The sequence below is a fragment of the Octopus sinensis genome, linkage group LG9, assembly GCF_006345805.1.
Source record: "Octopus sinensis linkage group LG9, ASM634580v1, whole genome shotgun sequence".
Lineage (NCBI taxonomy): Eukaryota > Metazoa > Mollusca > Cephalopoda > Octopoda > Octopodidae > Octopus > Octopus sinensis.
In genome coordinates, this window is record NC_043005.1 from 72,409,526 (window position 1) to 72,425,552 (window position 16,027).

Consider the following 16,027-nt stretch of genomic DNA (forward strand, 5'->3'; position numbering starts at 1 on the left):
ATATATATACATATATGTTATATACATATATATATGTTATATATGTATATATATATGTTATTTATGTATACATATGCATATGTATATATAAATATATATATATATATATATATATACATGCATACATACATGTATATATAATTGTTAAACAGGCCAGTAAACATTAAGGCAAGGCAAACATCTCAATACAATATTATTATAGGAAAAAATTCAAAAAATCTTACAGGTGAGTATGGGATATTCCATCATCAGAGACAAATAGGGAAAATGAGATTAATGAGATGATGACATAGAGGAAGGGAGTAAAAGAATAAGGAGATGAAAAGAAAGAAAAAAAAAGAAGCATAAAAGTTCATAGTTCAACTTTCCGAAGTTATAGAAACAAGAGCATGAGTCCTTAGGTGCAATCTATGGATCTACACAGGATTGCATGTAAGGACTCATGTTCTGGTTTCTATAACTTCGGAAAATTGAACTATGAACTTTTCTGCTTCTTTTGTTTTTTTACTCTCTTTCCATCACCTTATTCTTTTACTCCCTTCCTCTATGTCATCATCTCATTAATATATACAATTCTCATTTTCCCTATTTCTTCCCTATTTGTCTCTGATTACAGAATATCCCATACTCAGGGATATCCCAGAAACAGCTGTAAGATTTTGAATTTTTTTCATTATGATATTGTATAGGACTTGAGATGTTTGCCTTGCCTTAATGTTTGTTGTCCTCTTTAACAATTATATCTCCATTGCATCGCTAATCTGCAATGGCTCCATAACTACCATTGTGGCTATAACCTTTGAGCCCTAGTAATCTGTTACACCACTTACCTAGTGTACCTAATCGTTTAGATCACCTGTGAACTACACCCCCCCCATACTTTGTGTGTGTATATATATATATATATATATACACTCATGGAGTGGTTTGCGTTAGGAAGGGCATCCAGCTGTGGAAACACTGCCAGATCAAACTGGAGCCTGGTACAGCCTCCTGGCTTCCCAGACCCTGGTTGAACCGTCCAACCCATGCTAGCATGGAAAACGGACGTTAAGTGATGATGATGATGATGAAAATATATCCTCATCATCATCTTTTAATGTCTGTTTTTCATGCTGATATGAGTTGGATGGTTTGACAGACTACAGGGCTATGCTAAGCTCCACTGTCAGCCCTGGCATGGTCGCTATAGCTGGATGCTTTTCCTAATGCCAGCTGTTTTACAATGTGTACAGGCTGCTTTTTCTGTCATGCCACCAACACCAGTGAAATTTCAAGTAAATTGCAAGAGAGAACAGGAATAAAAGGGGAAAAACTCCTGCTACCAGGTCATGGGGAGTATTTAAGGTGATGGGGAGAGATTCCTTAATATATATATATATATATATATATATGCGTGTGTATGTGTGTGTGTATAATATTCATAAGATGAAAAATATGTAGCAATTGTTTCTGTAAAACTCCATTTTTAACCACACTGTATGTAAATGATTCTATGTGAAAAGTTACATATCATGTGCAGTTGAATTTATCAGAATTGCACTTCATATGACTTGCATTAACTTGTATCTCTTTGGATTGTGCAAAAATATGTATCTTGCGTTACTTATCTAGGGGTACCAGAGGACAATGAGTACAAAAATAATAATGACGAAAAACGATAAAAATAATTTGATCAGACTAAAATTTGTGAAAATATGTATAAACTTCATATTCCTTGTATGTGTTTAACCTTCAGAATCAAACATGAAAACATAAAAATAAATTCAGAAGAGAGCTTTTGTAATATTTGTGATAGGAATTTACAATATGACAAGATATTTCTTTATGAAAGCTCAATGAAGTAGAAAGAATTCAAATTTTTTGTTATGATAATACATAAATATATAAAGATGGTTCTGTAACAACAGATGTACATTAATAGGTTCTTGAGAAACATATTAAAATGATTCTATTTCTTTCAAATATATTTACGAGAAAAATGTCATTTTGCATTTCACCTTCTTTTATGGAATAAAACGGAATATCTATGTATTTTATTTGAAACATTTCTAACAAAAGAAATTACGTATATTTTTTTTTATCTCTTGGGGGTCACCCATATAGAAGAGCAATATCATATATTTGTCTTTTATTATGAGTACATTTCATAAGAATGTGATGGAATTTAAATGTTTAATGTGTTATTGTTTTATTGCTAGCTTCCTCTCAGGAAGTGTTAAAATGTATTCTTTCCCATATGTATTATTTTCCTGTTGTTATGTATTATTTAACAATTAAAAGCATGTTTAAACACATTTCCTTTTGGATGTGTTTTGATGGTTTTTTTTCTTTGTCATCTTAAATAAATATGTCTTCGTCATTTAAGCAATGAAAATTTCCTATTATTAATAATTTCATTGTCATATTCAAACTGAGAATGAAAAGCAAGAGAATAAATATTTGAGTAGCTTAAAATGTTCTAGCTACAAATTTGAGTAAGATTTATTACATATTCCCATTGGTTACAATAAAGTTCTTAGAAGTTACTCAAACATTCCATATAGTAATCTCTGTTTAATAAATATGAATCATGTTTCACACATGCTTTCTTCAACTTCAAATTGTTTTATGGTTTGCATGCTGTGGTATAAATTTGCTATATATAAAAGTATGCATAATTACAATGGCCATGATGATAATACAATTATACAAAAAGTTTCTGTTAGGTTGTCAGATAAATTTCTTTATTTTTTTTTTTTTTACTTTTATTTAAATTCTCTCAAGTGTTATTTGAATTCATACGAAAAGTATTTTTATCACAGACTTTCTTTTTATAAGAAAATCTCAAAACATAATTTAAGGAACTATGAAGGAGGAGAAGTTATGACAAAAAGAATTAATTTACTTCAGGTTTGAAAGGATTCATCTCATAAGAACAAGGAAGAGAGTTCCAAATTCTGAGAGTTCTAGAAAAAAATGCAACAATCATAGAAAGACTTCCTTATTCGTGGAAGCACAACAGCATTTGGATGAAGATGTAGTGAGTTTCAAATCAGAAAGAATAGCACAAACTGATTTGGATCTAATAGAGAAAGTTCATCAGAAAACTCCCTGTGGCAATAACAATAGAAAAAAACTAAGACTGGTAGCATCACATCGATGTGACAAGGGTTGCAGAGTTGTAACAAGAGAGGAACCAATCAAATTAGAGACTTGCTTCTAAACTCATTTGAGGAGATCCAAGCGACAAGATCATGCACCAGCCCAAATATGACAATAATATTCCATACAAAGATGAACTGGGTTTTTGTAGCTCTGTTCTTCCGCTACAAGTATTGTTCATCGATTTTTTAATTTGAACCACTTCTAATTCTTTTCCAACATATGATGATGGACTGTAAGAAAAGTAAGAAAAAATAAATGAACAAAATTATCTGACTGCCCAATATTTCTGTACTGATATTATAGTCTCTCTTTTCTTTTCTTTTTTTCTTTTTTTCCATCCCATATATAGATTATAACATCCCAGGCGAAGCAATCAAAGATGGTGTGTGCAGTTTTTTGTATGATAGTAAGAAAACTAAAGAGGGATCATTCAATTCCCCTCGACATCCTGGCCTTTATTTTATCAACCTTGATTGTATTTATATTTTCCGAGGAAAACGAGATGAGAAGATTGCAATTTCCTTTGAGGTATTCAATTTACCCAACAATGATCCTTTGACGTAAGTTGGCTTTTATTATTCAGAAAAATTTATCCTCTCACCAAAAAAAAAAAGACAAAAACAAAACCAGAAAAAAAAAAAACATTTGCAGTGGTGACTGTGTGGTTAAGAAGTTTGCTTTGCAACCATGTAGTGTGGGGGTTCAGTTCCACCATGCAGCACCTTGAACAGGTGTCTTTTACTATTGCCTCGAATCAACCAATACCTTATAGGTGCATTTGGTAGATGGAAATACGTATATGTGTATAAATATAGCATCATCATCATCATCATTTAGCATCTGCTTTTCATGACAGAAAGCTGGTAAATTTGAAGAGCAGTACCAGGTTCCAATCTGCTTTGGCATGGTTTCTACAACTGGATGCCCTTCCTAATGCCAACCACTCCAAGAGTGTATTGGGTGATTTTTATGTGCCACCAGAATCAGCCAGTACTATGATTTCACTTGGCTTGACGAGTCTTCTCAAGTACAGCATATCACTAAAGGTCTCGGTCACTCATGGTTTTGCTCACTTTATATATGTATGTATGTATGTATGTGTGTATGTATGTATGTATGTATGTCTGTCAGTCAGTCAGTCAGCCAGTCATTATTCAATTTATTTCAAGATTTCTTGCCAATAAAGAACTGGTTCCTAACCTAGATCCAATGTTTCTTCATTGGAATTTCAACACTGACAACAGGGTACTTTTGTTTGTATGTATGTATGTATGTATGTATGTATGTATGTGTGTATGTATGTATGTGTGTGTGTGTGTGTGTGTGTGTGTGTGTGTGTGTGTGTGTGTGTGTGTGTGTGTGTGTGTGTGTGTGTGTGTGTGTGTGTGTGTGTGTGTGTGTGTGTGTGTGTGTGTGTGTGTGTGTGTGTGTGTGTGTGTGTGTGTGTGTGTGTGTGTGTGTGTCATTACTCAGTTTATTTCAAAATTTCTTGCCAATAGAGAAAGAACCAGTTTATAACCTAGATCCAAGGTTCCTTCATTGGTATTTCAACATCAACAACAGGGTCTTTTTGTATGTGTGTACGTATGTGTGTATGTATGTATGTATGTATGTATGTATGTATGCATGCTTGTATGTATGTATGAATGTATGTATGTATGTTCGTATGTATCTATACATGTGTGTTTTTGTGTTTATGTTTGTCTTCCTACTCATTGTTCGACAACCAGTGTTGGTTTGTTTACATCCCTATATCTTGGAGGTTCAGTAAAAGTGACAAACAGAATAAGCAGCAGATCATACAGCAATTAAGCACTGAGGCTGATTTATCCAACTATATCCCTTTGCAGTGGTGCCCCAGCAGGGCCACAGTCCAATTAAGAAAACAAGCAATAAGTAAAAAAAAAAAAGTATAACAGACATAAGTCACTGGCTTAATATTATAGTCAATAATAACCTTATATTTTATTGCTGCTTAGAAAAATCAATCATCTTTTCACAGGACAGCAAAACCTCATGATAGGTTAAAATAGATTTAGCATTTTTATTAAAGAACATAGCTTTGTGAATGACACCTGCTTATATTTCAGAAGACAATTATTATTTAGGAACATATATATTTCTGTAGAGAAATTTCGTCTCAAGTTGATTCCAACATGAAAACAGATCATTTTACAGAAAGCAACCAAATAAATGAAGTTAAATAGTCATCTAATACTGCTCTTAAATTAATAAATGTGTCTTCCCCATGGAATTTGTCCAAATAGTCATAATGTATATAATAATACAGAGAGGGGAAAAATGAGATCAAATTCATATCTATGAATATCCAGAGACATGAAAAATAATCTTACTGTAACTGAAATACAGTATGATAAGATATACTCTTGCGCCCACACTATGTGCATACATATGCGGATGTAAACATACATAAATGCATGTAAGCATGCCATCATCCTCATCATCATCATCATCATTATTTAATGTCTGCTTTCCATGCTGGCATGGGTTGGGATGGTTTGACTGAGGACTGGCAAAACATGAGGCTGCACTAGGCTCCAGTCTGATCTGGCAAGGTTTCAAGGTTTCTACAGCTGGATGCCCTTCCTGATGCCAACCACTCTGAGAGTGTAGTGGATTGCTTTTTATGTGCCATCAGTATGGGAACCAGTCAGGTGGCATTGGCATTGTCTTTCTCTATGTCTATGTGTGTGTGAGTATGTGTGAGTGCACATATATGTGTATGTTTCCATAACCAAGCTAAGAAACTCAGTGTAACATAACTTACCACACTGACTAGTAAACAAGCTACAAGCTACATTAAGTTTCTCAACTTGAATACATAGTTTTTTTTGCCAGCATATTTTGCATGCCCTTACTATGTATACATACATATGTACATACATACACATATGTATGTATGTACATACATAATGCATATATATATATATATACACACACACACACACATATATATATCAAGGTATACTCTATTATAGATCCATTTTCTTTGCTTATACCAATTGGTTTCACATTGGATATTAGTTTCTTGGTCATTAATAGCAATGTAGTTAACTAACACTACATGTTCTTCAGAGATGGCAGATATGATAGAAGTATGACAATTATATATATATATATATATATTCATCAACTGTGCAAACAACATGAAATACATAAAGAACGAGAGACAAAATGGAAAACAGGACAAGTAGACACAGAGAAAGGACCCTTCATCAGTTGTTGGCTGTCAAACTTCTCCTCATATCAAGCCTTCAACGACAATATGAGTCTTCAAAGACAGCTGCTCCCATAAATTCTAAAAGAAAATTTAGGATTTATGGAGAGTAAAGTTGGGAACAAAAACAGGACAGTGGAGACACACACACACATAATATCATATCATGTATGATTTTTTCCTGTACTCGGATGGGTTGAACTGACTTCTTTACACAACTCGCATTCTTCATCTGCATCACATACCCTTACCATTGCAGTCCACACTTTGGCTTATTTATCTTCTACTCAGTTTTTGTCTCAACTCATTTATGCTCTTCCATTCATTTATGCTAACACCACATATCCAATAGACCATGCTTGCTTCATATAAATAGACACACATGCATACGTCATAGATGCTACAATGATTATTGCCCTCCCGCCTGGTATTAAAGTATTTAGAAGATTAGCAACTATCTACTGATCACTTATTAAATACTGTTACTCTATATCATGATCATTAGAGTATATTTTCCTATTCTTAACAGAGAGTCTAATCAGAAATATCTTAGTCAACTCATCATTAGATATCATATGAGGTACTGGCTTTAATAATCACCTGATATTGGTATCTGTTAGGCTTCTTTATGCAAGCAACTATGGCTGGAAACCATAATCAAATCCTTGTTAGTACTGCTTATGCTTTTACTCTTGCCAGTGGTTAGAGCAGCGGACTCACGGTCGAGGGATCGCAGGTTCCAATCTCAGCCTGTGCAATGTGTGTGTTTATGAGCGAAACATCTAAGCTCCACATGGCTCCAGCAGAAGGTAATGGCGAACTTCTGCTGACACTTTCGCCATAGCTTTCTCTCACTCTTTCCTCCTGCATCTTGCAGCTCACCTGCGACGGACTGGCGTCCCGTCCAGGTGGGGAACGTATATGCCAAGGAAACCGGGAAACTGGCCCTTATGAGCCAGGCATGGCTCGAGAAGGAACAAACAAAACAAAGTTGTAGTAGAAGGCATTTGCTCAACATGAAATTAGACCCAGAACCATATGGTTGAGAAGCAATCCTCTTACCACATAGCCATGCCAACACCTGTAGCATACAAGTGCTTAGATTTGTCGAAAAACTACACACAAGCCACCTGTAATCAGCAGAATGCACTCATTGCTTGGTTACTACATAACATCCCTGTCACCAATATTCCTTCTAATCCTTCATTGCGGATGTGCACAGAAGTTTGCCTTTGTGCAAACGTCGTCTTTATTTGCAAAGTATGTGCACATCCATGCGAGCAACCCTCTTCAATTAAAAAAATTTTGATTTCATCTTGTAAAGCCTGGGTGCACACCTTTTTCTCCTTTGTGTACCAATTGTAAAACACGTGCACGCTTGCACAAGCACACAACTTGAAGGGAACACTGCCTTACTACTCATAACAAAGGTTTCTTGGTTTCTTTTATTAGCTGAAAGCAATAAGGAACAAGGAGATATAGGCAATTTAATGAAATACAATTCATGAGTGCTGTTTATTTTATCCACTTTCAATGGATGAAAGGCGAAGTCAGAACAAGTTGAAATCAAACTCAAGAAGATGGATGGAACTAAATACTCAAACGCATATACATAATAATAGGCTTTCTTACATAAATCTGAGGAGGTGGGGGGTTGTTTTGTTTTTTGAACTGGGAAATACCATTTTCAAAACAATAGAAGATGTAAGGGAAGTGAATTAAGTAGCACTAGGAGATAAAACCATGCCATATCCACCGTTCATATGGAACGACTACAGCATATCAACAAAAAAAAAAAAAATGCATTGCTAATAGAAACCACCAGTTTATTGACAACAATGATATCACCTCCTCCCCTCCCTCCTTTTATTGTTGTTGTTGTTGTTCTGGTTGGTGCAACACAAGGTTATTATTATGTGAAAAGCAGTTGGGTTTTCAACTGGGTTTCCTGGTCCTTTCTTTGTCCCTGCCATATATTTCATAATCGTCACATGTTTTGTAATATATTATTTTCGTATTTCTTTTTACATGATGTAATGTTCTATCTAAAAATGTTCATATTTGCACATGTCTACACACATGCACACATGCAACACACACATGTACACATGCATTCACACACAAATATACATTCTTATATACACAAGTATTGGCATATATACACATGATCACATGCATATATGTATGTGTGTATGAGTGTATGTATTACTGGCATTTTCTCCATTAATACAAGGCATGCATGCTAAATCTATATATATATAAAGCTGAAGTTGTCTGTGTGTGTGGCAGGTTTGGTAGCCTTCAACTAACACTATCTCCTTCGAGACCCTGCGGCACAAGTTGGCCAAAATTGAAAGTATGATAGAAAAAATCTTTCTCTTCATTACATAGAAGAAAAAATTCAAATCGGACCATGTTAAGATCAAACATTTTTTTCTATGAAAATCCCTACTTTTTGCAATTTTTGGGTTGTGTGTCACCATTTTTCGGTGTATTTCAACCAGAAAAATGTTCACTTAAAGAGAATAACAAGCTATATAGCAAAATTTTTACTTTTCAAAAAAGATTGAAACTGTATCAAAACTTTGTTAATGCGACATCAAAGTCTGCCATTTTAAGCGCAATAAAAACCAAGCCCGAGCAACGCCAGGCTATACTGCTAGTAATTTTTATAAAGACAGCTTGAAAAATGTATATGCATATGCATATATATATATATATATATATATATATATATATATATATATATATATATATATATATATATACATTACATACACAGGTACATATTTGTATATACACCCTTCTCTACTATGATTTTGATTTTTGAAATTGCATTCTCATGTAGATAAATACACCCATGAATACATATATACCTATATGCATATCATATAGTGATACTTGAGGCATGATCAACTAGTCAGGAAAACTCCTCTCTCTTTTTTTTTTTTTTGCACTAAAAGTATAGATGAAATATATTTGTATTTTTATTACATTATCACAACTATAATAATAATAATAATAATAATAATAATAATAATAATAATAATAAATGCCCTGATGCAGTACCAGACAGTGGCTCTCGTGGCTTCTGACTGGAAGTAAAAGAGTAAATACGGATGGTAAATCAAATTAATACACTTGTCAATGTTCACATACATTCACATACTTCTATTGTCCATGCACACACATTTACACACATACTCACACAGGGTGGAAATGGTGTTTGATGTTTCTTTTCAGCATTGAATGTTCACCATGTCACCAGTTTGCCATCACCCCTTCCTTCCTTCCTTCCAAATTCAGCTATCACCCTTTCCTTTCTCATTCATACGTTGTGATGGAGAAAAACACAAGAGTATTATTGTAGCAGATTATTATTATTAGATTGTAAGAGAGTTGCACAAAATACTTCAAGGCATGTGCTCCAAATTATTACATAAGGAGTTCGAACCCTGCACCAAGGTCAACTTTACCCTTCGCCTCTCCAGGGTTGACAATATGACATTAATGTACCAGTCAAACACTGGATCCATTTTCTTGAGTAATTCTCTCCCCTGAAATTTCAAGCTGTCTGTCTCTAACATAAATGATTATTGTTGTTATTAGTGGAGATGGTGGCAGTGCTGGTGGTGATGGTAGTAGTAGTAGTAGTAGTAGTAGTTGTTGTAGTAGTAGTAGTAGTGATAGTAATAGTAGTAGTAGTAGTAGTTGTTGTTGTGGTGGTGGTGGTAAATATTACTTTCAAATTTTGGCACAAGGTCAGTAAGTTCATGGGAGTGTGCAAGTTGATTATATCAACCCCCCACCTCATCCCCCAGTGTTCAGCTGGTACTTATTTTATCGATCCCAAATGGATGAAAATCAACACTGCCCTCGGCAGAATTTGAACTCAGAATGTAATGACAGACGAAATGCCACAAAGCATTTTGCCCAGCATGCCGACGATTCTACCAGCTCACCACCTTACCTGTAGTAGTAGTAGTAGTAGTAGTAGTAGTAGTAGTAGTAGTAGTAGTAGTAGTAGTCATAGTGTCTAGCTATTATTATTTAACCCCAGGTTAATCACGATTCAGTAAACCTATGACCAAAAGCATTCTATTCTATCCTCTTAGGTTTGTCTCAGACACTGTTACTCAGTGTGATGTGTCCTTCCTTGTTTATGACAGTGGGGTGGTGTTGGTGGTGGGGGCTGCTGTCATTTGAGTGACCACGGAGAGGCTCGTCCAACTACTAGTAATAGTAGCGTCAGCAGCAACAGAAGCAGCAGAGATTTCCAGGAACTATAACATAGCAGTTTCATAGTTATTATAGATTGTTACATTTTGTGTACTGCAACAGCTCTGTGCTGTGATAGTTGGTAGTTGCCACTGTTTTCAGTGAAGACGTGTTTTGTTTGTTGTTTGTGTGTGTGTGCAGAGATAGTTGTAAACATAGGAGTAAACAAGGAAGAAAAGTGTTATCATACATGTGCATATATATATATATATATATATATATATATGTGTGTGTGTGTGTGTATATATCTCTGTGTGTATAGGCATAAATATGCATGTATATATATGTGGGTGGGTGTGTACAGAGGTGTAAATATGAATAAAGAAGGAGAAAAAGTCTAATAATAAATGATTATATATATAAATATATATGTATGTATGTATATACATATCTGTATGTGTGTATATTCATGTCTATGTGTGTGTATATGCTTGTATATGTATGTGTGCATTGATAGTTGCAGGCAGATGAGTAAACAAACAGAAAAAAAAGTTTAATCATTTAAGTGTATATATATATATATACATACATATATAGATGGCTGTATGTGTACGCTTAGTTGTGAATATGTGTAAGCAAGCAAAAAAATGTCTCATCATATATGTGTATACATATCTGTGTGTGTGTGTGTGTCTATGTCTGTGTTTTAATATACTTAGTTAAGATTTAAGTATATTCACAAGCCCAGCATAAAATGGATAAAAAAATGAAGAAACACATACTTGAATAGCATTCAACCATGATACCATTATACCAAATTGACATCCCATTCCACCATCAAATTTAACACAAAGTAAGGAGGCATGATTGTGTGGTAAGAAGTTTGTTTTCCAATCACATGATTCTGGGTTCAGTTCCATCCTGTGGTTCCTTGGGCTGATCAAAGCCTTGTGAGTGAATTTGGTAGATGGAAACTAAAAGAAACCTATCATATGTACAGTATGCGTGTGTGTGTGTGTGTGTATGTATGTGTGTGTTTGCAGTCCCTGTAACCTAGTGGTTCAGCAAAAGAGACCAATGGAAAAACTACCAGGTTTAAGAAAAATAAGTGCAGGGTTTGATTTGTTCAACTAAAATTCTTCAAGGTGGTGTCCAGCATGGTTGCAGTCTAATGGGGGAAATGAGTAAAAGAAAGAAGATGCCACAGGGCCAATTACCATTGTGTATCTCAATTGCATCACACAAGCTTCATCAACATTTTTGATAAACTCTTAAACCCCAGTAAAAAAAGTTGTCAATTTGTTGGTTTCACAGCCTAGTCTTACACCAGTTAATATGATGCTGAATAAAACAATTCTAGGATATAAATTTGAAACAGTATGAATGCTTAAAGTTCAAGTATATTCACAAGCATGGCATAAAATGAGAAAGAAGTGGATAGGATGTGCCTGAGCATGGTCACAGCCAATGAGTTGTAATAGGTCAAAGAAATAAAGTAAAAATTAAGTTTTATCTTGAGTCCTAAGGTTGACAGAGCTGGTTACCCAGTTTCTATGACATATAGTCTTGATCTGGCAGAGTTTCTACAGCTGGATCAAGACTGGAGCCTGGTGCAGCCATCTGGTGCGCCAGCCCACAGTCAAACCGTCCAAACCATGCAAGCATATAAGGTGGTCGTTAAACGACGATGATGATAAATGACTGGGGTCACAACATTTCCTCTGAATGGAACATACCTGAGTGAACTGAAACAACATGAAATGTAGCATAGTTAATAAAGATAGAAGCAGTAACAATACCAAATGGCAATCTTTATATCCAACTTAATGTGGATGTTTTGTTAGAACACCGAATACTGCATTATTTAGCTAGAGAAAACCTATCATATAGACTCATGGTGCATAAAAGTAGAATCCTCTACTACAGCTTCTAAATCACGTGATTTTGCCATTTTAAGCTCCTCAGTGGCAGACATCTGGTAGTAACATAACAGTGAAATCTCTCTGTCAGTGTTATATAAAGTTTCAGTGTCTTTTCAGACACTGATATCACATGCTTCTTGAAATAATAATTAAGGTGGTACACCACCTGTATCAGGAATGGAAACTCTGCACTTGTGATCATAAGCACAACACTCTAACCACTAGGCCAAGTTGGAGGGTAAAATACTATATATACAGAATGCATCAAAAAACTAAGAACAAGGAAAATAGAACAAGGAAAATAGTATTCTGTTAGTAACACATTCAACAGACGTAAAACCAAGTACATTTAAAAAATATATCCCATTCTATGAAACTGCTCTCAATCCCAGTAAAAGCTCTGATGTGGGCATCAAAGTATCTGCACGCTGAGAACACTTGTTATATCTCAGTTGTCTCTATTGAGGTTTTGACACTGTAAGGAAGTGTCCTGATACCCACTCCCAATGATACATCATATCCAGTAACTACACAAACTATGAAGTATATGATATCTGGGAGGCAAGCTGGCAGAAACGTTAGCACACCAGGCAAAATACTTAGTGGTATTTTGTCTACCACTACGTTCTGAGTTCAAATCCTGCTGAGGTCAACTTTGCCTTTCATCCTTTCGGGGTTGATTAAATAATGACCAGTTACGGACTGGGAGCGATGTAATTGACTTTATCCTTTTGCCTCTCCTTGTTTGTCCCCTCTGTGTTTAGCCCCTTGTGGGTAGTAAAGAAATAGATATATGATATCTGGGAGGGATGAGTCACAAGGTCACACAGTTTTCCCCGGCCTTGCAAGGCATGAAATGTCCTCCCGCTCTTCATACAAGTCTTGTATCTGATATCCTCATGTCCTTTATGCATGATACTGCAATATTCTAATAGATTCTAATAGATAAAAGCACCATCTGAGCGTGATCGTTACCAGTGTCGCCTTACTGGCACATGAACAAAACACTCAAGCGAAGTCGTTGCCAATGCCGCTGGACTGACTCCTGTGCAGGTGACACATAAAAAACACCATTTTCGAGTGTGGCCATTGCCAGTACCGCCAGACTGGCTCTCGTGCCAGTGGCATGTAAAAGCACCCACTACACTCTCGGAGTGGTTGGCGTTAGGAAGAGCATCCAGCTGTAGAAACTCTGCCAGATCAGATTGGAGCCTGGTGCAGCCATCTGGTTCGCCAGACCTCAGTCAATCGTCCAACACATGCTAGCATGGAAAGCGGACATTAAATGATGATGATGATGATGATGGTTTGATGTCCTAGTACACCATACATTTAATAATGCATCACCATGCAAATCTTGTATTTGATGTCCTTTTGCCATACTTCTGACACTGCACTATCATGTATGCATTGCACCTGCTGTCCAAGTACATCGTATATCTGATAGTACACCATCATGTTATTCTTGTACCAAATCTCATTGTCAACCCCGGCATATGATGAGCTACTCGGCTCATCACATACCAGGGCTGTTGTTGATGATAACCTGGACAAGCTGGACAAACTTGGTCATCTTGATGACTTTTGACCTCTATGAAAGTTTCTTTCTATTGACCATGATGTCATATCACACTAGAATCTTTCAATAGCCTCCCATGATACCAACTCTCATGTGTCTATACTTTACATTGAATATACCATGGAGTATTTTTCCCCACTCATTTCCCACATGTTGAGCTGGTCTTTTTCCCTGAGATTATCTAGGTCTTGATTTCTTTCTTACTTTCTTACTTTCTCTTATACGTACCTATATTAATTCATAGAGGTGCATACATGGTTTTGTGCTTAAGAAGTTCACTTTGCAGCCACATGGTATTTTGGGTTCAGTCCTGCTGCACAGCACCTTCAGCAAATGTTTTCTGCTAAAGACCAAAGACGAAAGACCAACCAGTTGCTCTTGTAAGAGCATGGAAATTTTAGGAGGCCTATTGTACGTGTGTGTGTGTGTGTGTGTTTGTGTGTGTATGTATATATATTTACACACACACACATACACATACAATACCTACATTCATATATGTATAAATGTGTATATATATATATATATATAATATACTATGTATATATGTATATATGTATATATATATATATTATATATATATATATATATATATATAGTATATATACATATATATCATATATATATACATACATATATATATATATATATAATATATATATACATGAGTAAGCACATAAATGCAAAACAAAGTGGAATAGAATAGTGCTCAACTACCAGAGGTAGAGTAATATACTTTATCTAATTAATACTGCAAGATCATCACAGAAAAACTGCTACTCAGAGTTTCCCATTTCTGTTCGTCAGGTAGTTGTGACCAAGAATCTTGATCGCAACTTCCCAACAAGTGGGAATGTGAAACTCTGAGTTGCAGATTATTTTGTGATGTTCTTGCAGCTTTAATAAATAAAAGTGTGTGTGTGTATGTGAGTAAATTTAGTTATATGTAAATACGTGCATGTATACATATGTATTTACATACAAAAGCATATGCAGACTCACACTGACATATCAGTATGCTGTTATTTTCTTATCACTATTTGATAACATTTTACTGTCATAGATAACATATTTCTAAGTAGAACAGAGATTAGTATATTGATAAATTATCTTTCAACAGGGACAGAAAAAGATGAGTGCAGGATAAAAAGAAACTGGGAGAAAGAATGACAGAGAGACAGAGAGAGTGAGAGAAAGAGAGATAGTAGGAAAGTGAGAGACTTAAGGAGAGTGGGGAGAGCAAAATTAATTATTCCACTAATCTTCTTCACGTTTTTCTTGAAGAATTTCCCATTTTAAATGTTGTTATTTAAAATAGAAAGATATTTTTCTTGATTTTTTTTTGTTACTATTTTTTCTTCGTGTGTATGTGTGTGTAGGTGTGGAGGGAGAAATATATCGAAATTATTTTGAAAATTCATTGCAAATTATTACTTCCAAATATAGTACAGTAATGAATTTCTAAATTCTGAATAAAAAAAAAGGTTATTCTGTGATTTTATTGTCTAAATGTATTTTCTTCTGAAGGAAATGAAATTTTGGTCTACTTAATATTAGATAGCAATTTAAACTCCCTTATAGACATTTTAATGACATTAGATATGTAATAATAATAATAATAAATGCCTTGATGCAGTACCAGGCAGTGGCTCTCATGGCTTCTGATCTTAACCAACTGGAAGTGTTATCATGTACATTGTTTTGTCTTGGTATGAAAGATGGGCTACAGCAAATATTCTGCTCAATACCACAGATTTGCTTGTCAGTTGTTTGACCTTAACCACTTGAGCATGTCTCTTAGTGGCTGACAGTATATGTATGTCTGATCACAGGCATAAGTAGTTGGGTAGCTTCATAGCCATGTGTTGAGAGGAATTCTTTGTGGTTTGGATAATTCACCTCTGGAAACATAGGTGTTTCATT

The 16,027-nt window shown here is 35.1% G+C and overlaps 1 protein-coding gene across 1 annotated transcript in view; it reads left to right on the plus strand.

The window, feature by feature from the left end:
• LOC115215610 (tolloid-like protein 2) overlaps positions 1-16,027 on the plus strand; it is a 441,621-nt gene that overhangs the window by 150,675 nt on the left and 274,919 nt on the right. The window contains exon 5 of the mRNA XM_029784834.2: positions 3,497-3,707. Within this exon, the coding sequence (XP_029640694.2) occupies positions 3,497-3,707 (211 nt within the window). The remainder of the gene's footprint in view (positions 1-3,496; positions 3,708-16,027) is intronic.